General features: G+C 40.6%; 4 protein-coding genes across 6 annotated transcripts; 2 read left to right on the top strand and 2 right to left on the bottom strand.

The window, feature by feature from the left end:
• Positions 1 to 135: 135 nt before the first annotated feature.
• Positions 136 to 6,066, bottom strand: RB195_007792 (uncharacterized protein; the record flags this gene model as incomplete). Of its 2 annotated transcripts, none has more annotated exons than XM_064181625.1 (7): positions 136 to 945; positions 1,190 to 1,386; positions 1,612 to 1,838; positions 3,648 to 3,949; positions 4,403 to 4,816; positions 5,857 to 5,996; positions 6,048 to 6,066. In XM_064181625.1, 7 exons carry the CDS (start codon positions 6,064 to 6,066, stop codon positions 136 to 138), a joined length of 2,109 nt encoding a protein of 702 aa, XP_064038401.1. The 2 variants fall into 2 exon arrangements, with proteins under 2 accessions (XP_064038401.1, XP_064038402.1); XM_064181626.1 differs by lacking the exon at positions 6,048 to 6,066 and having other exon boundaries at positions 4,403 to 4,512; positions 4,573 to 4,816; positions 5,857 to 5,994.
• A 1,505-nt stretch (positions 6,067 to 7,571) lies between these two features.
• Positions 7,572 to 11,153, top strand: RB195_007791 (uncharacterized protein; the record flags this gene model as incomplete). The annotated part of the gene is made up of 13 exons (XM_064181624.1): positions 7,572 to 7,706; positions 7,805 to 7,898; positions 7,957 to 8,177; positions 8,272 to 8,407; positions 8,494 to 8,681; positions 8,746 to 9,054; positions 10,068 to 10,148; positions 10,205 to 10,321; positions 10,386 to 10,480; positions 10,537 to 10,702; positions 10,757 to 10,854; positions 10,911 to 11,024; positions 11,099 to 11,153. The coding sequence occupies 13 exons, from the start codon at positions 7,572 to 7,574 to the stop codon at positions 11,151 to 11,153; spliced, it is 1,809 nt and encodes a 602-aa protein (XP_064038400.1).
• A 316-nt stretch (positions 11,154 to 11,469) lies between these two features.
• On the bottom strand, positions 11,470 to 17,128 carry RB195_007790 (uncharacterized protein; the record flags this gene model as incomplete). Its single annotated transcript, XM_064181621.1, has 14 exons — positions 11,470 to 11,646; positions 12,281 to 12,417; positions 12,478 to 12,539; positions 12,596 to 12,732; positions 12,805 to 13,147; positions 13,387 to 13,560; positions 14,719 to 14,886; positions 15,475 to 15,591; positions 15,660 to 15,784; positions 15,852 to 16,011; positions 16,083 to 16,203; positions 16,553 to 16,718; positions 16,913 to 16,982; positions 17,034 to 17,128. The coding sequence occupies 14 exons, from the start codon at positions 17,126 to 17,128 to the stop codon at positions 11,470 to 11,472; spliced, it is 2,052 nt and encodes a 683-aa protein (XP_064038399.1).
• Positions 17,129 to 19,117: 1,989 nt separating this feature from the next.
• Positions 19,118 to 24,688, top strand: RB195_007789 (uncharacterized protein; the record flags this gene model as incomplete). Of its 2 annotated transcripts, XM_064181620.1 has the most annotated exons (9): positions 19,118 to 19,235; positions 19,296 to 19,351; positions 19,498 to 19,591; positions 19,646 to 19,706; positions 19,842 to 19,902; positions 19,957 to 20,046; positions 20,181 to 20,258; positions 20,334 to 20,472; positions 24,618 to 24,688. In XM_064181620.1, 9 exons carry the CDS (start codon positions 19,118 to 19,120, stop codon positions 24,686 to 24,688), a joined length of 768 nt encoding a protein of 255 aa, XP_064038398.1. The 2 variants fall into 2 exon arrangements, with proteins under 2 accessions (XP_064038398.1, XP_013303725.2); XM_013448271.2 differs by lacking the exon at positions 19,118 to 19,235 and having other exon boundaries at positions 19,322 to 19,351.
• Positions 24,689 to 25,872: the final 1,184 nt, after the last annotated feature.

Raw genomic sequence — 25,872 nt, 5'->3', positions numbered from 1 at the left:
CTTCCTCTCCAGCAGCCTATGCAAAAACTATTAGAGAGGTTTGCAGGAGTAACCCTCCACATCAAATACAACATTTATGATGACGATTTTTTATTATTAACACGAATTTGAGAGATTGAGAACATGTGCAACCAGTTAAGAGTTCCAATTATACGGCTTCTTATTGAGGCCGCTATTGAGATATCCACCGTTGTGATAATGTTGCGGAGGAGTTGCTTGTGCTTGCTTAGCACCTCCCATTTTATCATAAGACTTGCGATCATCTTCTTGTGGATACATCTGACGTCCCGACCCCACATTTGGCATCATAAACGAATACGGATGTGGAGGAAATTGTTGTTGTAGAAACAGAGAGGATAGTCCCGGTTGCGGCATGAACGACGGGTTGGCAAATCCTGGAGGAGGCGCGACGTTGGATGGTTGTTGTCCACTGCCATCCCTTGTATTTCCAGAAGCGAACTTGTTCATGTCAACCAGATTATGAGTATCAGATCGATGTTGTGTCGAACCAGGATGTTGTTGACTAGCTCCAGCTTGCGACATCGGTGTTGTTGGTGGAAGAATTGCAGACAAGTCCACACCCATCCCAAAAGGCATGCTCGCAGCGTAAAGGGCGGCATACTGATCCTCAGCACGTACACCAGTTACTGGGCTGTACATGTTCATATTCATGTAAGGATACGAACCGTAGGGCATCTGCGTAGGGAAAATCTGTTGTGGTGCTTGATGGGCGGACTGCTGCGGAGGATGAGGAATTGGGGCCGGAGGTTTACTTCCTGCGCTCACACCGCGGTCGGACTGTGTCGTCGGGGCGTATGATACAGATGATGGATCCGCGTACGATAAAGATCTGGTATTGTGTTGCTGTTGTTGTTGACCGTACGAATGCGATATCGGAGGAGAAGCCTTGAGAGAGAAGTCGCCGTTCAAGGGAGCGCGCTCAGCCTAAAGAAACACATATCATTTTAAAAGGTGTAGGTTTCCAGTACACAATGTACTCACCAAATTAAATTTCAATTGTGCAATTAACTACAAATTTTTGGTTCTTCACAGAACATCAAAATTGCAAATAACCGTCAGTTTGCCTTTAGCTTTCGAATAATTACAAACAAATTTGTGATCAGACGGGTCAAGTGTCAGATTTTAACATCTTTTTCGACCCAAACATTACAAGAAAACGTGCACCTACTTCTGTGACCTTCGGTGGTACTGCAGCACCGGTTGTAGTTGCAGTCGAACGAGCGGATGCAAATAAGACGTCATTTGATTGGTTTGCAACTGAAGCGGCAGATGTAGGAATTTCGTTGCTTTGTGGCGCATCCACAAATCCAAAATGGTAATCCGAAAGCCCAGGTGGAACCGTTGCAGTCACGAATTCAACACCAGCTTCAAATAAAATAAATTAAGCATGATTATATAGATGTCAGTACTCGTGTTGTCTAGGCTCAACGCAAAGGACATCAACACCAAAACTATTCAGTATGGTGTCACCATCGTCGCTGTGCAACAATGGTTTGGCAACTCATTAGGTGGCGTCTTTCAATTGCACGTAACAACACAAATGTGTCTGGTGTCTCTTTTTATTAAGATGTAAGCAAATTAAAACCTCACCAGGAGCGGAAGCAAGGGACTGCACTGAAGTGAATTGTTGTTGGCGGGGGGAGCTAGATATGCCAATACCGAGATCGTTCTTTAATTGGCTCGTCCAATTTGCCTGAATTGCTGGGGAAAGCGTAGGTGTCGTCGGCAAGACTTCTCCATCATCTGCATCTGACGTTGAAGGAACGCCAGGGACCTCCCTGTCGTCTTGATTGATAGGATGCGCAACCGATGGTTCACTGCAACATGAACAGTTCAACGTTCCGTAACAACCCCAAAGACTTTCTTAAATTGCGATCTTAATGCATAATTTTCGTTACAAGTTACAGCACAATTCTGAGCTGACTACTTTAAATACCCTATAAGAGACGTATTCTCCCTGGAGTAGAATTCTCACTGGACAGTCAGTGCGTCCAAAGTCTAAGAATTCGGGTAAAACTACTTGAGCAAGATGCAGTTGTGTAAGCAGCTGCGCTCCGCTGGCACGAGCGATCGGGTTTGGCCGCTCGTTAACTGTACTTATTCCTGCAATCCGAATGGAGCTGGCGATGGTATCGCTTCGACCGCACCGGTCAGCTCTTCGCATCGTTCGAAAGCAGCCGCTTGCACAACTGCAGATTCCAGGTCGTTTTTACCCCACTACAGAAACAAATATGTTACTAATATTAATATGATCCAAAAAATGTATTACAGAAGCAACGCAGTCCGCATATGCAGCGAAGAAGTCACATTAGTTGTAGCAGAGCAAGAAAATGAAAAAAGAGAAATTAAAGCTGAAACTTGAAAGCTTTCTCAAAAGAAATAGAACGTGACGTAAGAAATATACAGGCTGCTTCAAAAATTGCTCATACAGGATGAGTCCATGTTCTATCTGTTGGTAAAAACACTTTCAGAATATACACTATTTCAAACGCAATGCAGTTGCATTCCACTTTTTTGGGTATCACCAAGGATGATTTACTGTATAAATAGAGCTAAGTTCAATTCTGATACCAAAAATCGGTCGCGGAGAATCCTAAACAGAATTTTAAGCAACCAAAAAGATAAGGCCCAAAAAAAGAGTCCGCTACGAGCTCACCTCTTTTATTATACTCACTTAGAGTCCCATATATTCTTTAATAACATAATTTCTTTTGAGTTTTCCCGTACCTACAACGTTTCTAGTTCTCGACCTGTTAGATGGACGTCACAACCTTAAATTACTTTGGTCATTTCTCTCGGTTATGATTATTATAAATGATGGGTTTGCTTTCAGTATTACAGCAGAGAATTCCGGCGATGCAAAAGAGAACAATCGCAATTCGAAAAAAAAAATCAAAAACAATATTGAATACTGATAGCCATACAAGAAAAGGAATTCCCACCCACACTTCTGCACTGACAATCGCAATCGTAATCTGTGACTGACTAATCAAACTTCAGTGCAGTTGCGAGTAATCAATACCATTATATTGAAGACAGAGAATTGCCGCAAAACCGATGGCAGCTGGTTAGCTAGGTTATTTAATCTTTCGTCGTGTATACTGTTGTAATAATGTAATAGAGAAAATGCACAGCACTAAAGTCTGTAATTGAAGTCAATAGACTACATTGCAAAAGAAGTTTAACTATCGTGTGTTGAATAAATCTATTTACCTACTTGGAAATATGCTTCACCGGAAGCTCCATCTTCTACATTAAAATTCAGTCAATCTGAATTGAAAAGCATTGATTTTCCAGCAAATTTGAATGTTCAATAGGCATAAGAACCGCATGATAATCTCCCGATGACAGACGCTCTCCACAATAATGAAGGCATGCATAATGAAATCGTACTTCTCATGACACTCATATTAAATATAATGTTAGCGCCAGCGAAAATGGTACTTTAGAAGCCATTTAAGGGAAAAAAGAGTGCTGAATAATTGAATAAAACAAGGTGATCCTGGTAAAACTCTAATACACGAAAAACAAAAGCTCAAAGAAGGGAAACACAAAACAACTTACTCGAGATCAATAGAAAATGAAGTCACAAAAAAAAGGTTGAAATTACTGAAAAATGAACGAACCTGTAAAAAGCGTCTTTCGGTGCTGCCTGATCAACAGTGGCTGGACTGGCGCTCGTAACTGGTTCTTCATGATGGAATTCTGTAGATGCTGGGGTAGGCGCTTCTGTCGCGGAGACAGAGTTTGTCGAAGGGGGTTGTTGTCGTTTCGCATCTTTTTTCGCGGCGGCCGCTGCTACTGCAGCAAAGGAGATCGGAGCAGGGGGTGTATTCGACGGTTGAGACATAGTTACAGAAGCATTCGAGTTGGGCAAAGAAGAAGTTGCAGGATCCTCCGATCGATGAAATACCATTGGACCACCTTTCTGTAAGAAGAAAAAGGTTCTACTCATCCTAGCTGGCTTTTTTCAAAACCAAATAACTAAAATACCTTCAGCAATTCAAGAAAAATAAAGATATGTTCATTTCTGCCAAAATCGTATGGAGCAGTTTTCAAACTGAAGCTTAGCAAAACAAAGTGCACTGTAATAATCATTCACTTTCAATAACAGGTTCATATCTTCTCTACGCAAGGCATCAACGATGAAATGCCATAGGGAATTGAAACTTTTAGTTGTACTAAGATCTACCTTCTTCTCACCTAAAATTGACAACAATTCTTTGTTATTAATGCAAAACACCCGAGTGCATTGAAAATTTTGTTCAAATATAGTTGCTTAAAGTAAAAGCTTCTGTCTTGCATGCGAAATGTTTCCTTCACCTTAGCACTATACGATTTCAACCAGTACGTGTAAAGATAAAAAAACATGGTAACTTACCCAGTCACTGCCTTCATCCACAGAATCAGTATCGGTCGTTTTCATGCCTGACTCATCATTCTGGGGTTTCGATTGGATCAAACGGCTGTTTCCCGAATTTATCGGACCACCTCGTCCTCGACCACTCATTGATGATCCACGAGATGCTCCACGCGACACCGTTGCTTCACCACGTCCACGACCACGACCTCCACGATCTCCGAATCCACCTCTACCACGTGCAGATGACTGTCCGCGTGCTGGTCGTTTGTCCTCTTCCTCTTTCTTCTTGTCCTTTTTGCTCTTTTGCTCAGTCCATGATTCTATCTCAGACCCATGTTCCAAAATGTAATCAATAGCAGCAGCGAGATCGTTATCGTTATCATACAAAGCAAGTTCGGCTCGAGCTTGTGTGCACCTCGTGGTTTCAATGACCTGAAAAAGTCGGTGATGATTCACACTAATAAAAACTGACATGCGGGGAACGATCCCCACAACACAGGTGAACGCAAAGAGAAGAATGAAAACCAATCTTTTATGACTTTAAAGATATTTAAATCAAATGAACTTTTCTCGATTACAGGAAAACACGAAGAGGCGACATCTAAAGGATACATGTCAAAATAAGGACAACAGCAGCCAAATGAGTAATTTGAGGCGGAATACTAGAAATCTACCCAACAACACCTGCCTTTTCTGATCTACAGAAAAGAAAAACGAAGTTTCACCTGGTCTGTACTTGTTACTCAACTGATGTACGTAAACCCTTGGCGATATGAGCCATTAATTTCATTTCTAATGAGGGAGCTTCGGATTCATTCACTAAAGAAAAAATGGGGAAACAAATATACTATTTCTAAAACCATCTGTGACTCTAGTTGCATCACATTTCTGCGATATCAAAATGGAGTTCCGAGCCGCAAAAGAAATCTCATGGTCAGGAAAACTCCTCTCTTTGATATGCCTGGTGGAAAGCAGTTCTAGCTGAAAGGCGCCTGACTCAGGATTAATGATTCCAAATGAGAGAATTTCTGGAGCAATATCACATGCATTCGAAGTGAGTCGTGCCAGGATATACTCTCCAGTGCAATGCAATAATAAAAGTAAAGGAAAGTGATACTTCCACACCTAACGGAAATACTTGCGAAGTACCGGTAACTTCACTGATTTCAATGACGGGTAAAGTGTAGTTGAGTGGGGGGGGCACTCAGTGGCGCCCTTATTTCTGTAAATAAATAATAAAATAAATGATAAATTCTTTAAATAACTAAACCAGCAAGGGCTTCAAAATCTAAGTATTAGTCTTAGAGGATCTATGACATGTAAACTAAACTTACTAAGAAAAAGAAAGATGGAGCATCCAGAAATGAGAGCGCCACTGAGTCCCGCCTCCCCTCTTCCCCCAACTTTATTTCCCCCCACAATGACAATACATGATGTAAGATGAGAATAAGCTGCGAAATCACAATGCTCACCCTTTTTATCAATCTTTGAATATTGGCAGGATCTTCTTCGGCAGAGTTCCCTTCTAGAGTGAGCCTTGCTAGACGCATTTGCTCATCAGTTGCAACTGCTTTAGCTCGATGATTGCTGGATTCTCCCTTAACACCCATACCTAAAAAAAACGAAACGTTTACTAACCGAACTTCAGTTAGCGCTCTGCAACCTAGGGCGACAACTCTCATTGAAGCGTCCTCCTAGATAGTTTCCTAGGACTTTTTTCTTGTCGTGTTAATGAAAACAGTACGCTCTTAGCCCGAAAATTTGAGGATGGAATTCTGTAAATAATCACGAACAAGAGAAGAGACAAGCAGCAGCACACGACAATCACACTCGCACGTCGATCTTCAAAGCGGAACGACCGAGCGCCATCACACAATAAAGAAAAATCGATGGCGCACGACAGGGATTACGGTAGGTCCGTTATTAAAGGAACGAGGGGCGTTCAGCGTCAGGACCCACCGATGGAGTTCAAGTCGTCCGTGAACATGGGGCGTGTTTTGGCGAATATTTTACGTTTGCGGTATTATTTGTTTCTGTAGCACAGGGTGAGAGTTTGAAGCGATGTTTTATGCTCTCCAATTAAGCAAATCCTAGAGGGTGTTTTCAAGGCGTTGGGTGGAGGCTGCGATGGCAACGAGGGGTGTAGCTTTGCTTCCGGATTGGCGTTAGTTGTGGTTGTAAGACGGGCATTAGTTGCAAGAACTTTGAATCTGTAGCATTATATAACTAGTTCTAGTTCAATTTTAATTACTAGTTCCAGCAATCTTACAATAGCGTGTTGGATCTATCAGGAGGAAATAAGACCGCATGAGAGTGGATTTTCCTCAAGGACATTGACTATTAGTGTAGAATGGCCTGCTTATGTTCAGTACTCAAAATTCCCAGAGATAGCAAATAAAGAACTTCTGCTGGGTCATCTTTCGAATTTTGGCCTTTCAAATTATAGAATACTGCGTTGTTTTTAGCGTTCTCCGTTCAACAATAGAACGCTATCTGTTGCGGCAGTTTCTGTTATATATGCTAATTTGCTTTTCGTATTCCGTACTATTCAAGGAATATGAAGAAAGATTCGGGGGTTTTCATCCTCGGCCAACAAATTTGCTCGAATGATGTTTCGAATTGATTTTCGAGAAGGAAACTGGACGCTTTCCAGCATTTTCGAACTAATCAACCTGTACTGACTTGTCTGTGCTTGCTAAACGTGAAAGAAACATGTCAGTACAGGAAAAATCCGCGTTTTTTGAGTCGCTTTGGTGAGCCGACCAATCTCTCTATTCCTCATATGAATACGGTTTAAGGTTACTTGGAAGAATCCGGATTACTTTCTTCCGGACTTTAATTTGCACAGAAACCTGAGATGCTAACTAAAAGAGAAAAGAAATTTCTGTACATCGAGGATTTCCCGCGCTGTGTGTTTTTTCCAAATATTTATGAAAAAAAATGTCAGAAATCTAGTTGTTTGTAACAGCTTTGGACTTCCTCTCCTTTTTCTCTCCTTTTTTTTATTTTTATTCGTTCCTCTCTATCGAATTTGTAAGCTCCAGGCAAATTGAGGCGTAGGACTTGAAACTGCTGCAATTCCTGGATATTTTACATCGCAACGTATACATATTCGCTGCTAAAAAACATTACTAATCTTTGTTCGTATGAATTATGTCCATATGTCGAAGTTCTGCCACTGCAGGATATGTCGGATCCGCCCGTACCGTCAGGAGGGCCAAAATTTAGAATCGTAGCTGGTCGAGGACTAGGAGAGCGACCATCACCGGGAACTTCCGTTTCTGGGCACTCTCCGCTTCCTCAGGAAGTCAAACCGAACCCTGTCAGTAATGATTTTTCTAAAATCAATTCAATCAGTTAACGATAAAACAAGCATTTATCCGTCACATTTTAGTGCTCTGCTTAAATAAATTTCTCTAGATGATGTCCCAAGTATCTGTGCATATGCAACATCCTCAACATCAACAACCGATGCAGTCTCAACCTCAAATGGTTATGCAAGGAGCGCCTCCCTGTGAGAATCTTCTATATCTCCTAAACTTTTCTGACGAGGTTCATGTTTGATACTGCAGCTTCGATTGCTCCCGGAGGTGGGATGCAAGTTCAAATGGGTCAGTCACAGAATCCACAATCGAGTGCACAGCAACCAATTCCGACCAGTGATAGCCAAGGGATGGTAACTAAATGTGTCCGTTTCTTCAAGACGCTCATACAGTTGTCGCAGCAGCCTGAACAACAGCAACCGTCCCAGAATCCACAGCAAACAGCACATCTAGTCAAGGAGCTTGTTAGCGTAAGTTCATATTATTTACATCCAAATAATGAAGTGCAATTTAATTTTTTTTTTGGTAATGTTTCCCTTCCTTATTCATCGTTTCTTCATTTAGACGCTTGTTTTTGGACAAATGCCGGCAGAGGAATTTACCACTAGGTTGCAAAGTGCCTTAAAATCACAAGCACAGCCTCATCTCCTCCCATTTCTGCATAAAACTTTGCCATATCTTCGCGCTGCAATGAGAAGCGGTGATTTTTTTTTGTCAGCGAGCTTTTCTATTACATTAAATTGATTTTTCGTTATTGTTTTACTGTGGCATGGGACATCTTTTCAGGAGAGGTTACAATCGAGGGTGTTGTGCCTCCACCAGGCATGATGGTGCCTCCTGCCCCACAGATTGAAGCAGCTTCACCTCAACAGCAGGTGCATATGCAGATGCAGCCACAGCAACATATGATGACAGCGCAGCAACAACCAACGTCACAACAAGCACCACAACACCTTCACCCACAGTCCATTCAGGTTAGTTGGTGACTTCGTCTGTCGTTGAATCTATTCAAAGAAGTGTAGTTTTCATCATGTACAGGTACAAGTAGTACAACAGCAACAGCAACAGCAGGGACACTATCAAATGCACGAACAGCAACAACAACAAATGGAACAACAACAAATGCAAATGCACTCTCATTCCCAGCAAATGGGAATGCAACAGGCACAGCAAGTTGTACTTCCACATTCTCAGCACCAACAAATGCCAATGGTTCAACAAATTCAAATGGGACACCAACAACCTTCACAACAAATGGTCTCTGAACGTCAGCCTACGCCACAGATGATGTACGCTCCAACTTCTGGAGCTGTCAGTGTGGTTCCTATTCAGGATCATAATGAACAGGTATGGGGGATGTACTACCTAATTTTATCAAGGCAGTGCAAGCGAAAAAATCCCATTAGTCCTGTATTCTCTTTCTAAAATGTTTACAAGAGAATAGGAAGTTAATTTATTTCTATTTTACCCCATCGCAGAATAGAGACTAGCCTTGAAGTTGCTTGGAACTCAAGACAAGTATCCTGTACCCTTTCCTCCCATAGCAGCAGCTAATGTACACAATATTCTTCCATATTTTTGTACCTCTTTAATACATTCACATTAGCAATTTGGGTCTAAAGACAGCTCTCTTGTAAAAATTGACGGTTCCTGCCGTAGCTCCTTTTTATCCTCCCAATCTGAGCCACACTTCCTTCTTGACAACTGATTCAGAACCACTTATGAATACAAGGAGGAGATCGGGTTTTCTCAAGGTAGTCATCTGAACCAACTTTCTTTTCGATTACAAATAAAGCTGTTAGGTGGTTTCTTCTGTGGTTGTTGGTTTTTTACGAGACAGTTTGAAAAGCTGTTTTGACGGGTGCATCTCAGATACATTGCAGGGTTGAGGTGTTGGTAGGTAATGTTGCTGAAAATGAATTGTTGGTAGACTCTACAGAAACGACTCTGGTATCATTGGAAATGACGAAGTAAAAAAGTCTAGATGTTTTTATGAAGAGAAACAGAGGAATGAGGATTCAGCGGCACAACGAAATAGATTTAGTTCCCCAGAAACTTCTAATAAACAAGAAACAATAAAAACGGTACAAAATAAAGGTTCGAATCTAAAGCAGAACTGAAGCTACACTTTAGGAACGAGAGTAGGCCAAATATCATATTAATTACGAATAAGCTGTAACCTTTGCCATTTTGAGAGCCTGATCCTCTTTTTTTTTTATTTTTTTATTTTACCGAAGAAATGACTCTAACTCTGTCTCCACTGAGGGCATACTACTCCAATAAGCTGAACTGATTTTAACAGAATCGATGACAGTATTCTACAGATTGTTTGATTACGGATTGCATGATTGTTGTTGCAGGCGGCCGCAATGGATAGGACGGATTCAGCAGCTGCTGGTGAACCCATGGATGAATCTTCTACTCAGCATGCGGAGGAGGAAGTAATGTCTTTCATCCAACTTTTCATCGGAATGTATAAAAAGAGTCTAAATTGCAGATGATCCAAGTACGCCAATTGCAAGAAGGTGCTCTAGAAAGTGCACTTTTACGTCCACCCGATATTATGAGCCGAATTACGCAATGTATGAATGAAATGTGTTATGTGGATGAGGAGGTTCCCCTATATCTTTCAGCGTGCTGTAATTTTGCAACGAAAAATTGATGTTAATAATTAATAGGTTTTGGTGCTGATCTCTGATGCAGCTGAATGTCGTCTACGCGAAATTATAGGAGAGCTTGCTATTCTCGCTGAACATCGTATGGAACCTATGAGGTTTTTGACAATTATCGGATAATGATGAAAGGATTATGAATGCCATATTTCATTAGGTTAAATCCAAATTATGGTCCAATTGATGATACGCGACGTCAGCTACGTTTCTTAGAGGATATTGACAGACAACAAGAGGAACAGAGAGAAAATAGAGAGAAAGAAGCATTAATTCGCATGAGCAAAAGCAAAGGTATCGCGAAGGACACCATTGAACGGGCAAAGGTTAGGAATAAATCGATTCCTTGTAAATGTTGTGAAGGATTAACATTTCTTTAGGAAATGCAACGCGCTGACGCTGAAGCAAAGCGAAACCGAGATGCAAATGCGGCGGCTATAGCTGCGCTTAGCAGTGGTAGCAAGGTTTCCCGGCCGAAGTAAATATTCTATTTGTTCTTTGGTAAGTAATCTAGTAATCATCAACAATCTTTAGGTGGGATCAGGGTGGTAGCAGTGGTGTCTCAGGAACTGTACATAGACCACGCACGGTGCGCGTTAACCTTCGCGATCTTCACATCCTTGTCAATAAAGACAGTAGATTCCGCAGGTAATAATGCTCTTACCAGTTGCTCATTTGTTATGGAAAAGAATATTTTCTTAGTGGTTACTGTTCTGTTTCAGGTCTCATCTTGTGCATAAGCTTGCTCTTAGCGGTCCTCCGAGTGAATCACTTTAAATGACAATTTTTATCAATTGTTATTTGCTGAAAAATTACAGGTTCCCAATATCAAAGGGTATAAAGATCTTTCCTCTTTCTCAGCTCTGATATTTGAAACAAAACAACCCTTCAAAAGATTTATCTCCAGTTCTCGAAAATCTACAAATAATACAAGACTTCAAGTCAATACTATATTGGCAACGTCACTAGAATAGACTCACACAAGAGGATATGAACATGCATGTACATCCATGAATACAGGACCGTCTATGTAGGAAGGCTTAGTCAGTGCTAGCCAAATTGCGCCCCAATCACATATATACACACTGAGAGTTTAACTCCATTCTGGTGTTTGGTTTGACGCAAACATAGGAGTTACCGATTGTAGTGAAAGAAATTTGATTAAATGTTTAGGCAGAGGAAGCTTTCGCATAGCCTCATCGAATGCCTCGCCGAAAACTTTCAGCGATGCTTTTTGTCGATCGCGCTCTTCTTCGGCTTGCTTCTCCGACTGAAAACACGAAATAACAAGTTCTTCATTAAAGACATCACCCCACGAATCTGAGGTGGTGGATTATTCGTATACAGGATAGTAAATTATGGAGAGGGGTGTGATTTCGCACATTTCTTCCTAATTGTCGTAAAAAACACTGCCCGGAAGATGCGGCGCGTGCACAGGGCTGGCGCGCTCCAATCGAACTCCTTGTAGGAAATAGCGCGCCGGAACGCCCGAAGGGTAGCGAGATTTAATACCGGTGCTTCAAATTCAAATTACATTTACATTACAAATTCAATTCAAATTCACAATTCAAATTTAATACCGGTGCTATCGTGGTGAACTTCATTCACCACGATATCACTGATAGATCAGGCGTGTTTCCAAATGCTGTGGCAACAAAAAAGTAGAAAAACCGCTAATATAAAGTTGCCGTCGTATTTCTTTGTTGAAGGATTTCGAAGATGATGACTTCACTTCTTAGAAGATAGACTGTTAGTGGAGCTTTGGCGATGATCGTCAACTACGCTCTTCACAAGACCAATATCTCTAAGAACGAAGTCTTCACCACCAATATTTCTCAACAACAGTCTAGAAGTACACTCCTTCGTGTTCTAAGGAGTATTAATAAGCACTAATGGTTCACAACCTCATCCTGATTCTCAGCCTCGGCCAATCTAGCTCTTTTTATAGCACGTCGCGACATTGAGGAGCGTGGTCCATTACGTCGAGATGTACCAGCGCCGTTTGTTCCGTTTCTGATTCGCCTTCCGCGTTCTTCTGCTCCTAAAAACAGTAGCCTAACAGAAGAAATGGATCAATCAAAGAAAAATGATTCAAACAAACGTGATCGGTTATTAGCCTCGCCAAGAAACTCGCTCAGCTCAATCATTTCTCGCATGGGAAAGCTGGAGAGACTATTTAAAAGGTGCTAAGAATTGAAGAACTGGAAGTGCACGCTTACTTGTCCCAATCATGATCCTCATTTTCGCGATCAGTTTCATCTCCGGCGTTTCCTCCCGTTTCGTTGACACCCGCTTCCATATCATCCTCGTTTCTTTCCTCTTCTTCTCGAATAGTCTCCTCTTCATTGTTTCTTTCCTGAAAGGCATAATTTGTTAAGTTGACGAAGAGTAGACCCAATGATCTAAGCCGCACAACAAGGCTACGCACCGTCGTAATCTGCTCCTCCTCTGGAGACTCCATGGCTTCGACCTTGGGGATCGAGTCATCAGAAGAAGTCCCGTTTGTTTCCTTGGAAGAAATTTGTTCCAGATCATGATTATCTTCTTCAACATGATCTGCTCCATTAGTTTCTGGTTCCGGTGGACGTTCAACTGTGATGTTTTCGACAGGATGTGGGTTTTCTGCATTTGATGAGAGATCTGTGGAGGATCCATCATTCGACGATTCGGATTCTATACGTTCGTCTTCATGAGCTTGGTGTCGACGCATACGCGCTGTCACTCGATCCCTCTCGAAGCCCAGAATTGCGTTGAGCCATTGCAGACCCATTCTAGAAGTGACACTAGTGATAATGTCGGTGGAATTGCTAGAAATATATCGAACATAACTACAAACTACGTTCACTTTTATGTCTACACTCATTTCTTATCCACAGCAAAACGAAATGTAGTTTTGGAAGGTATCTGATGAGAAAACACTCATCCACGCTTCAAGGGAAGGTCAGCTTCTTTTTTTCTTTGTGTTTCGGCATCGCAAAGTTTCTCTATTATGACTGAACGACAAACTAACCTGTCTTCTTCTCCAAGTTCTTCGTCGTCGGATGGTGGGCCTTCATCGGCAAAAACAAACATCCCTGCTCCAACTTCGACGTCACGATTAGTATCTTCATGCCGATCATTGTCAACACCCTCATGATTTTCAGTATCTTCTGCCTCTTCGTGGTCCCTTCTTTCATCGCGGTTCCTGCATAGAAAGAACGGCCAAGATTTTTGGAAAATATAAAAATGGTGTGCATTATAGATTATATTGTCATTGTCGTGGGCCTCCACTCAAACTAAAACATGATGGAGGAAGACATGGGTAGTAGTGGACATAATATTATCCTCCGCAAGCTGCACAAGAAAGCTGACGTTATAAACACTCGAATTAGCCCAAGTTTCGTATGTAATGAGCGTCTAAATTCAAGTTTCTCTGCAGTATGAAGAAGAGATAAGGAAATTCTACAAGTACTGATGTGGGGTGAAGAGCTCAGACGCAAAGCGCCCGTTGTAGAGGTTTGTCATGACCACAACTGGTGAAACGTAAGAGATATTGAGAGAAGTCAAATATTTAGAAAATAGGCCATTCACGTACTACGTTCTAGTCACGTTCGTACTACATAGTATAGTTCGTGCATAATTTCTATTTAATTCCTTGGAAAAATTTTAAAAGGGTCACGGAACATATTCCTCTCTAGCTCTTTTCTTAAACCATACATAGCAGGACCAAACACTGCTTAGCATTACCGCCAAAAGTTTTTTTTTTTCGGGTCTCAAGCTGAAAAATTGGAGAGGACGATGAAAGTAACCAGGGACATCAAGATTCAAGCTCCTCGTGCCAAACGTGTAGTCAAGACTACCTGAACAATGCGAAGCAGCCCCAAATAATCTCACTTTGTTATTTTGTTCTTGTCCAGAAAAAAAAATTAATTATGAAGAATCTTCCTTAGGAAGGTGACTGAGATGACTTAGCCTAATGACGGTTCCCTTTAACCTACACGTAGATTTGGCTGGGCGGAGGAAAGACAGAGTGTTTCAACAATTATATTGTGGATGTGTCGCGTGGTTGTCGACACACACCCTCCTTCCTCCAACTTGCTCCAGGAGTCGCTTCGCGCTTACTCAGTTGAACACATTTGGCGAACCATAGTTAGAATTGCCTGTTTGATTATTATGAGTATTTTTCCTTCGTGAATATCTCAAAGTTCAAAAGTTTGTACATCAACATAGCATTTCGAAAATGCGACAACTATGAAAAAAATTATATGAAAGTGCTGCAGCAGAGCTTGACAATTTAACACTAACATGTTTAGGAAGTTATTATGAGTTATTGCGAAAGATTATTTAACAGGAAAGAGCACACCTGTCCTCGCGAGCAGTTCGATCGTTAGTTTCCAGTCGTATACGAGCAGCACCAAGATTCCGGATCAACTCAACGCGGATGGGATGTCGGATGATACCGAACTCTCTCCGCCGTTGGCCCTCCGTCACTTCCGTGTCGGCATCAGGATGGGAAGAAGCATCATCAGATCTATGGATTTAAGCGTTGTCAAGGAACGTCCCGGCACGAAAACAATCCCTCTAGTCAAAAATTGCCGTTTCAAACGAATGAGCAGTGAATGAGTTGAAATCACAAGATTATGAAAGGTTACGATTTCACCTATAGATGCGGCAGGAAGGATTCAAGGCAAAGAAACGTATGTGTTTTCATTCTTTATACTCCCACATTCGTAGCAACCTCTTCCAAAATTCTTATGTTGATTTCTGCAATTTCACGCTTAGAACAATTATGTGACATGGTTTATTGACGTGTGCAACACAAGATTTCCCAAGGTTCTTGTCAATCGTAGTGTTACTGTGAAGCAAAAACCACATTGCGATGGTCATGGGAATTATTCGGGAAATCTGGGGTCCCATTTACAATGTTGCACACGTCAATAAACCATGTCACATAATTGTTCTAAGCGTGAAATCTACAGGGTATGCAGTGACACCCAGAAGTTGTAAAAAATGAGCCAACAACTTAAATCAGGTTGTAAACGAAGAAAGGACGGAGTTACGCACTATCCCATTTCAGAATCGCTACCAGATATACGCAAAAACTGATTGATTCACATACCCCAATGCTCCTTCCGAGTCAACAATACTTCGCATGAATACAGGATAACTTTCAAGCACTTTCTTACGTAAACTTTCACGAATAACATTCCTGCAGTGATCGGCCAAAGATGGAGGCCTAAAAATGACTTCTAGAGACGTCAAAATACCATCTCTAATATTGAGGAAGAAAATCGATACAAGTACCGTATAACACAAGGCAAACAATCGGTGCGATCCTCAGGCTTTGGTGGCAATAAGTCTGCAAATTGGCACGCCATCAAAACCTCAGATATGTAGGAGCTTTCAGCAGTACGCGTGTATGCAGTCAACTTAAATGGTAATTTATGTCACTATAGTTAAGTACGCAGAAATTTATGATACTGTAGAAAAACTCACGCTATTTCTGAAGGGAACAATAAGTTTTCCACCGATTTCCAGTAGTTTAATAAGATGGGCAATAGTCTGCAAATCTGAGACGGCAGCACCACAATACACGCGATCATAGAAGTATTTTGAATGAGTAAGTTCTTGAGCTAGGCCATTGCCGTGGAAAAATCTTAAATCGCAAAATTGCTCAACATGGGGGGAGCATTGCAGTGAGACTTATCAGTGAACCCATGAACTTACGCCGGTTTAGCCCAGTTAAAAGCACTGATTTCAGGGAGCAGTAAAGTTTCTGCAAGTTTTTCTTCAGCGAATTTGATTAGATTTTCATGTATCTCAACTCCATGATTGATGCCAGAACCACCTAAATAATTCAATAAACATACTTTAAAAAGAAAAATCGATCAGTAAAAGAAAGATTTTTGGATCTCAATATCAATCATAAGAAAAAATTATGAGTGATAATGTGGTTTTGTAGCCCAATCACATGTCCCTAAGCCACCGCCCTTGAACGAAATGAGAAAGACCATCTTTTGTTCGTTCCTACTTGCTGTAAAATGCAACAGCAAAAGAACTTAAGATATGGATATATGATAGTTAAAGAAGTGAATATTCTTCAGGAGTTCCTTTACCAACTCATACTTCTATGAGCAATGTATTTTCCAAGCAATCCCCAATGGATATATTGGAGTTGGATTTAAAACTGCACTAACCAATCAAGAAACCCGCGGCCGTGCTAAGCCACCCTGTTCCAGATCCAATATTGAGAAAAGCATGTCCCGTTCGTAAATCGAGCTTCTCCAGGACAGTAGCGTACATACTTGGTGCTGATATATGCAATTTTCCCGGCGTCCAATCTCCATTTGCTTCTGCCGGAACCTGCAAAGAATAAGACTTCACTTTTGCTGCTGAGCAGCACTACTCAGACGATAATAAGTTAATATCGATCAACAGAGAACACACTCGAGACCTCCTAAAAACTTAATCATACCTTACTTATTTGAATAAGCATAATAGAACATACTTGAAGAAAATAGGAACGTTTTCAAACATCCTAAACAATAAATGCACACCTTGAAGGGATTGTCACGATAAGCCTCATCAATGTATTCACTCGGGAAAAATCGTCCTCTGTCGACAAGCCTAAAAACCGCATCTACGTAGAAGAAATCGATAAGCAAAGTTGATACGAACCTAAACACTAGTTCGACTTCTTTCGACACAATTTGCCCGTGTCTAACTAGGTTATCTGTTAAATCATCGTTGTCTCTACTGGCTGCTACTCCCATAACCTTGAAAGCAAACGTTAACACAAAAGAGATAAATGAACAAACGCTAAGAACAGAGGAAGAGAAATGGATTGATTCGACAGGTGACAACTACAGACCCTCCCTCAGTCATGAGACGACTTCCTCACATATAGGATCATGACGGATTATATGTGTAGTGTACGCAGTTGCACCGAAACCGTATCGTCACAAATGCAGCATGTTTTGTTTCGTGTGATGGCACTATATGGAGCGTTTCTGTTTTGTTGCTTGAATATGATGGCGCCGGGCTTCCTCCTGTACTTTGTTTCGGAAACCTGGTCTCTTTACAAGCAAGAGGAAAATGCGGTCAGCTTCTTCTATCGAAGGTCTGTGTAGGAGTATCCTGCTTCACGTAAGTGGGAATGGGAGGGGGGAAGAGGAAGAGTTCCCCGTTTTATTTCACGTTAATGATCGAGGATTAAAGAAGCTATCGCATTTGTCATGGAAAGTGACGGTGTCATTTGACATTGGGCATTTCAACGACAACGTTGGACAAAATCCAGGTTCCGTGTGATATCAAACACACTACAGGAAGAGCGCAGACCTTTTAATCGGATTTTTCCATAAACTCATTTGAAGAAGAATTTGATGCCCTTCGTGTCGCCTAAGGAGAGGTTATTTATCAGCTTTTTTGAATGAGACCAGAGCGAATGAAAGTAAATCATTATGGTGCCGCTTAAGTAATTCGAAGAACAAGAGGATCACGTCTGTGATCCATGTGCACCAAAAACAACTTTAATTTGGGGATGGAATGGACGGAAGTCGACAGAAACAAGATGCACAAGAAATCCATTCGCTTGTAAAAAATGCATGTGATGCAGTTTTTTTCAATGAAGCGTTCCTGAAGATATCGAGGGAACGACGGCAGTTATTGATATCACAGGCGGCAATGTCTTGGCATTTTGCTTCATTTTTTTGTTCAGTAGGACTGAAATCACACTCCAGCGGGGAAAAATCCACATGTGGTCAAGTCAGACAAGCCAGCTGATGTTGAGAGAAAAATATCGGATGGCAAGGAGCATTACTCTCAAAGTCAAAAGTGAACGGCGAGGAATGTAATGTGCTGGATACATTTATGTGAAAGATGTGTGGGTCTTGGAACGAACTTCTGCGGCATGATCGGGTTCTGCAACGAAGTGCCGCTGAATTTAGTTTGCCTCGTTTGATAACAGAGATAATAGATAATCCTGAAAAGCACGGTTAGAAAAAGGTGGTGGTTTTGTTTCTCTCTCCCTTCTTCTTGCTTTTAGCACAGTCGATTAAGCGACTATGACAGGGTTCAGGTCATGTTGACAAGACTACATCAAATAACTTCGTGATTTCTAGCCCACCATGCGCAAAATGCAGTTTCATTCCCGAAGCTATGAATTTCACCCCTGACTTCGCTATGCTTTTTTTTAGCGCTAGATCATTTGAAAATAACAGAAGAAGAAGATCCAGCGGTTTTTTGGTGCTCGATATGTAAAAATAAGTCTCAAGTTCTGAGGCGGCTATCGGTTGGTCAACATTAACCTTGTTCCACCTTGTTAATTAATCGCAATCATTATTGACGTATTAAACTCAGCAGATAGAATCACTGGACGCTGTGGTTGTCCGGTTGGAAATTATTTATTCTTCGAAGTTTATAACATGTGCTCGTTAGCCTCATGAGACTCTGGTTGAGCTGAGAAATTCAACCTCACGGTTTTCTACACAGGAATCGAAACGGGTCCCGATGTAACATCAGTGCCAGACGCAAGATGTCAAAGTGCAATTCCGTCCTGCACAATTGCCTTCACGCTCGTCTCATATGACCAGTCAATGACTGCAGAATTTTTTAAATTTATACCAGAAACGTCCGTGAATAAATGTCTAGTTACTTCTCCCAAACAATTAAAGGTCTGGTATGGAACCCATGAAGATAGTGACCTCATCAGTTCAATCATTCAAAATGCAAATCCATCTTCGTTTTTTTGTGGAATCGATGTGATGCATCGCTTGGACAACGGCTCGCGCGATGCTGTGCGATTTCGCGGGACGGCGCCATGCTGGCAGAGATCCAAATTTGCGAAATGTCGTCCAATTCTCACGCAGATGTCGCAAAAACGTCATGACGTTGTCTCTTTGTTTGCGATTATCTTTCTTTTCTTACATTCTAGCTGTTTAGGGGTTCCTATCGTTCTAGTGCAGGAGATGGCCAAAACCTATGATTATTTGTTTAAGGTGCGTTTTTTGAACATGAAATGGACGTTGAAATCTTGCTTCTATATTTGAAAAAATTGCAATTTTTGTCTCGAGGTTATATGTAACTTATACCTACTATCCTCATTGGTTTACATAAAAATAATTCCGAACGTCACTAACTTTAGCTGCTACTTATCGGCGACAGTGGTGTCGGCAAAACATGTGTTTTGTTTCGATTTTCAGACGACTCTTTCAACAACTCGTTTATCTCCACAATAGGTAATATACCATTTCGTGTCCTTGTTTTGAATTACCCATTTTTGGACTGTTCAGGCATTGATTTCAAGATTAGGACAATTGATCTCGACGGAAAAAAGATCAAGCTGCAAATTTGGTTGGTTGTGTTTTCATTTCTTTTATATGTCTCCTTTATCGTTGTAATGCCATTTCCTATAACAATATGCTTCTATTTCCCCCCATTTCTTACTATCATATTGTTCTGAGTTTAGACTAACTTTCGATTTCTTAGGGATACTGCCGGTCAGGAACGTTTCCGAACAATAACCACTGCTTACTACCGCGGTGCTATGGTATGCATTCTTTTCTCAGCCTTTATTACTCACTGATGTCGTCATTTCTTCTAGGGAATCATGTTGGTTTACGACATAACGAACGAGAAATCTTTCGACAACATTAAGAACTGGATTCGAAACATTGAAGAGCATGCATCGCAGGCATGATTAGTCTTCATTTTTTCTTTCTTTTTCCTTAGCCGTTTAGGTGATTATGGTTATTGTAAAGTTGTGGCTATTTGGTTTGTAGTAAGCATTGTTGTTTTATCTACTGTGACTATGTATTTTCGTTTCAGGATGTTGAGCGAATGATTATAGGGAACAAATGTGATGCTGAAGATAAAAGACAAGTTTCACGAGAAAGGGGTCAACAGGTGGGTTTCGTGTTATTTATTCGTCCATCGCTTAATATTTCCCTCCTACCCTGTGAATAATGATGTTAACTGCAGCTTGCTATTGAATATGGGACAAAGTTCATGGAGACTTCGGCAAAGGCCAATTTGAATGTGGAAGAAGCATTCTTTAGCCTGGCAAGAGATATAAAGATCAAAATGGAGCGAGGACAAGCTCATGCTGTTTCGCAGTCAGGTCAGTACCTTCTTGGAAATGTGTATCTAGTACTTTATCGGTTATCGGGTTTTCAAAACAGATCTTAAGGTGACTATAGCAGTGTATTAATGAAATTAAATTTATCAACAAAATTACTGAACAATTTCAAGTGGTTTGAGATTTTATAACTCGAACTTCCTGTTGGTAATACGATACCTATAGACCTTTCTATTCTTTTTTAATCACTTTTGGATTAGCATGTTCCCGTTAATACCTAAAAGAATTCCATGCTCCTCCTTTTCATGTGTATTCGCCGCATTAGCAAAATGTAGTTCTGCAGGACTTTGTTTTCTCCTTGGCTTTGATCTTTTCATTTCTTTTATGTACTTTCCCGTAAATCATTCAGTTATTTCTTTTAAGTCATTGTTGATATAAGTGAGTCTGTAGTTTTCTCCAGTCTACTAGACAAATGCAAAATCATTCACTTCGCTGCGCGCCCTTCTTTTATACTGAAACTTCTGGATTTGAAATTGGGAAGCGTTAATTTGATGCGGCGAGCGTTCAGCATTAAGTATTTGGAGGTAAATTTATAAAACGAGTAAATAAGGCAAACGGAAACCTGTTCAATCTTAAGCTACTCTCCCTGTATTCAACTCCATTCTGATCTGTTCCTGTCTGTTCTATTTTTGTCGTAATCTATCACAGTTTTATTATTATCCATTTTTGAATTTTGACAGTGTTTCATCACGTGAACAAATTGGTTCTGAAATGGGGGCGGCACGGTTTTTTGTTTAATTCGGCCAATCGGCTTCGGTCTTCACATGCGTACTCTCTGGTTTCATCCTACTCCCTTCTTCTATTTATGATTGAGAGGTGAATATCCTGTGACCAACAAGCACGCAGAATTTGACCTTAACTTCTGGCACTTCTGGTAGTCGACTTCAAGTGTTCGACGGTATCTTTATTCTTGAAGTAATAGCAAAAAGTTTAAGAAGCACAAAACTGTGGTTTCTTGTGTGAAGCCTTTGAAAATTTATTGTTCCAACAGTTTTTCAGACTCTTTTCTTTAAGTCTGATCAAGAAAGTATGGTGCAAGCACTGACGGTCTCAAAAGCAGGAGAACCTCTTTACCATAAAATCACTTGAAGTCGAAAGTTTGCATTCTATTCATCTTTAACACTGTATTGCTGGTGCTTTACAAGGTTATTCTTTTCCCTAGGATTTATCGTGGCGCAGTGGATAAGAGATTCTGCTGTGACTGCACGATCGATCGATGGTTCGAAACCGTCCTGGTGCCAACCAACTCGTGTGTCCGCCATACCAAGTAGATTGATTATCGCTAGACACTTTGTCCTTTTTTATCCTTCTTCTTTTATCCAGTTTCATCTATGACTTGGCAGTTCTGTTTTTCAAATGCGGCAATCTTCTTGGTTCAAATTTTTCTGAGAAATATGTCAAGGACTGCCACTGGTGAAAAGGGTGGACGCTTACGTTCTTGGTCGAACTCATGTTCGAATTGACACTCTTCAAGATTCTTTTTGAAGACTTCAATTCTTCATAATGAAGATTAGCCACTTATTGAAAGACTTATGACCACTGCCGTCAACGAGAAATAAATGAATAAGGAAAGTTTCGGGTTAAAGACAGCATACCAGGACTCCGACGTGGTGAGGGAAGCCCCGAGAAAAGCTAGAGATGATGTTGTAAATTTCGAAGTAGGGGGAGGGGGGATTCCAGTCATCTCTCCCGAATCTTCGTAAAAAAAATGGCTTGGAAACCGCTTTAGTTCTTTTGAGGTAAGTTAGAGCGTTTTCCTATGTCCACGTTCCGGTCCGCTCAGGAGGCTATTCATCGGTTTTATTTGAATAGCCCGGTGAAGTAACATTATCAATCCTCGACCGTTCGCACTTGGATGCGGCGCGTGCGCGTGCGTGATCCCACGACCTTTCGCGACCTTTGTTCAGCGTACCCTTCCCGTCTGTATTCTTCGAATACTCTCTTAACATTTTCATCACAAGAGTCCAGTTCTACTTCTCTTTCGTTCCTTGAAACTGACCGCTTCTCCGCTTCGTTTAGTGTGGACGAGGCTCCGAACTGGTTTTCACGCAACTGCTTACGCTGTCTTACGTCACGAACCAAAATGTTATCACCGAACTGTGTGTGAATCACTTGTAGCTAACATTTACGGGCCTAAAAATACCCTACACATCTCTTTTTTGACTCTTTTTATAGCTCACTCAGATATGTGCTTCCGTGACAAGCAAAGTTTTTTTTTCTGCCTCTCGTGTAAAGCTACGCACAAGCGCTGGTATTTATATTGTTTCAAGTAACTGCAACACTCATCACTTGCCACATCGTTCTCTGCTGAGTTTGGGACATTTAAGAAAACTTTCGACGTTGGGTTTACTACTGTAGTAGGTAAGATTCCAGGGATAGGAGAGAGCACACAAGGCGTCAGTTAATCAAATGAGACACATTTTTACACAGAATGGACTGAAGGAAATACTGTAAAATTGATTTCATTACACGTACAGATGTAAAGAGTTTCTTCATGCGATTCGCTTGCCAATAATCCGCTTTTCGCGTTTTAATCCCGTCAATGACGTGAGTGTGAAGAGTTGACCATGTGGGTATACTGATTCTTCGAGTGCACCTGATCCCTCTGATTTCTTTGATTTGTAGGCGGTCTTTTGCATGGTCGCTGTGATACTTGCGAACTATCCCACCTAACAGAAAGAACCTAACTTCAAAAATTTTGTTCGAGCGCTTCCTTCAACCTTGTTCCTACTGAATATCTTATTTTTCGACCTGATTCACTCCGTTCTCAGTCATGGCTGGCAAACAACATATGAATTGGTGGATATCGATGTTTTTTATGAACTAGGAAGTCGTTATGGTTTTAGTCTTTCTCGTCCCGTACAATTTATATATATATATATATATATATTGTTTGGGACGCTATACGCAACTAGTACATGTGCATGTTTCCTTAGCCCCTATAAAGTATTTTCAAAACGAGGGCCTTCATGCTTTAAAGGTGTCTAGAAGGTAAGACAGCGTAGGAAATGCTACACATTTCCAGTTTTCAGGCTTTCTCGTCGGAGTTCTTCGCCTTGTATATGGATATATCTGTTTAATCGTGTTTATATTTATTTATCTGTTAGATTTTTCTTTTTCACCACCTGAAAGAAAGCTTTTTCTGGAAGTTTGGTAATCCGAAGTGCTAGGAGCCCGCAGTGAGTAAGTTCCTGACGAACCTCCTATGATTTGTTCTTGTGCATAAGTCCAGTTTTCGCGGGGTTCCCTCAAAGGTGTAGTTAGGGGGTGCTGACATGTGCAGTACAGCTTGACTCGCTGTTGCGAACAGATTCGGTGTATAGTGAAGTGGTCGTAATAATGAAAGTCTTGCTTATCTTATTCTGATTTGGATCCGTTCGCTGTCACAGGGGCTGTCGTTATAGTTTTTTTTTTCAACTCGCAACACGGCCGCTTCTGATTAGAACGCTGTTGGTAAGCATAGTAGTACTTGGTCTTGCATAGATTATGTTGTCAAGAAAGTAGCTTGTGTTGTACTATAATTGGAACAGGCTGAATTTAACCGGGAATACAAAAGTTGGGCAAAATCTGTAGAAAAGTTCAGTATTTTTGGGTTTTCTTAGTATTCACGTATTTCTGTTGAAACCTATTCTGACATGTTAGAACAAAGCTGCCGACGCAATAAGATGGCGTTCTCAACCTAGTTTTTCTAAATGTTTATGTGTTAGAAAAAATATCTGGATGATCCTTCTCAAATATTTTTCACGATTTCATTCTCTGTTTGCAATTTTTTCAAATGTACCTTCGATCAGCTATCGTTATTTAATCTCCCGATCTGTTTGTCTATCTTCAAAACGGCGCGGTAAGCAAATCCTCAGAAACAGTACACTTTCTATAAACTTTTTGTGAGATTGTTTCAGATGGATATACTCCTAGATGTAGATGGATCATGAAAAATTTAACTTACTAATTACATTATTTATTATTTATTACTTATTTTTACTATTACTTATTTATTACTTATTTACTTATTTTGCCTACATTTTGATTAACACATGTTATTACGATGGATTAATTTTCTTTGTCATAGTTTACTTTTGATTTAACTGAATTGAATAGCAAGTCATGATAAATATGTCAATTTCCAGGTCGTGTGAATGTGGGCCAGAGCCAACCGAAGAAAGGCTTCTTCAGTGGGTGGAGTTGCACCATTCTTTAGACACCTGTCTTTCTTTGTTTATCTTTTTTTTTTGTTTCATCATTAAAGCGTGTCTAGAGTTCTTGTTTTATAATATCAAAAAGCCGGTCGATTGTATATTGAAGAATATGGAATGGGTTAAGCATATTATGAGCTATTATTGCTCGTTTTCATGAAATCTGGTAAAAATTCCTGTTCGATCCGGGAATACCCTCCCTGTATGTATGTACTGCTCGAGGCTGTCATTCTTATTCTTATCGCTACCCTATACATTTCGTTTGTTAACATCCGAGTAGAGTTATGTTGCTTGTTTGTACGAAACGAATGTATTGGTCAATGCAGTGTTTGAGTGTTTTTCCTAAAGCAATGTTCAACATGGCATATTCCTCGTGCATGAAGTGACTCCGGTTTCAATGGTCAACATATGCTATCCGGCCTTTGCTCATCTAGGAACAAAGCTATCTCCTAGAAGAGTTTTCATAATCGCCTTTTGCTTAGCTTATTCAGTTCATTGTCCCCTGTTCTCAATTTGAACGGATTTATTTTTGATCGATACAGTGTGAGTAAATAATTTAAATTTATATTTGCTTGTATTTAGTATTGTTCTCGGTCAAATGCCGCGGACTTATGTTATCATTCACATACAAGTTATATGATAGACATTATACAAATCCAAAAATCAAATGCATCAAGAGCATCGAAGTGATCATTTTCCTCGACAACCCAATTTTTTACAACTCTACGAGTAAAAAAAAATTAGAAGGGTTATGGTAGGTTTGTGATGAAGTTGTCATAAAAAGGAATCCCTTACGTATATGATGGGATCCGCATTATGGATTCTAATTTCATCACGTATGTAGGGAGTTGCTTCATGTGACAAATTGGTCAATTCGATGATCTTGGAAAATTATCTGTTCTTCGGATTTGTAATGTGTCTTTTACCTTTCCGCGATGATATTCGGGAGCATATTTCCCGAACCATATCCATTAGTGGAAGGAGCTCAACATCCGAAATTTTCCCAAACTGAATTAATTTTTGTAAATTGTCTTTAGCAAGGTTTTGCATATGACGATGTCACATGTAAGCTGCAATAAAACCTTTTGTTTTTATTGCATTACCAAATGCTTAGCAGTCATTTATTTGAAGTGGATTCGGTTAACTCCTGTTTTATGTATAAGAGGCGGAGAATGTACACAAACATTAA

Source organism: Necator americanus, chromosome I (assembly GCF_031761385.1).
Source record: "Necator americanus strain Aroian chromosome I, whole genome shotgun sequence".
NCBI classification, from domain to species: domain Eukaryota; kingdom Metazoa; phylum Nematoda; class Chromadorea; order Rhabditida; family Ancylostomatidae; genus Necator; species Necator americanus.
The sequence above is the reverse complement of the archived record's forward strand: the minus strand, read 5'-3'. Positions and strand labels throughout refer to the sequence as shown.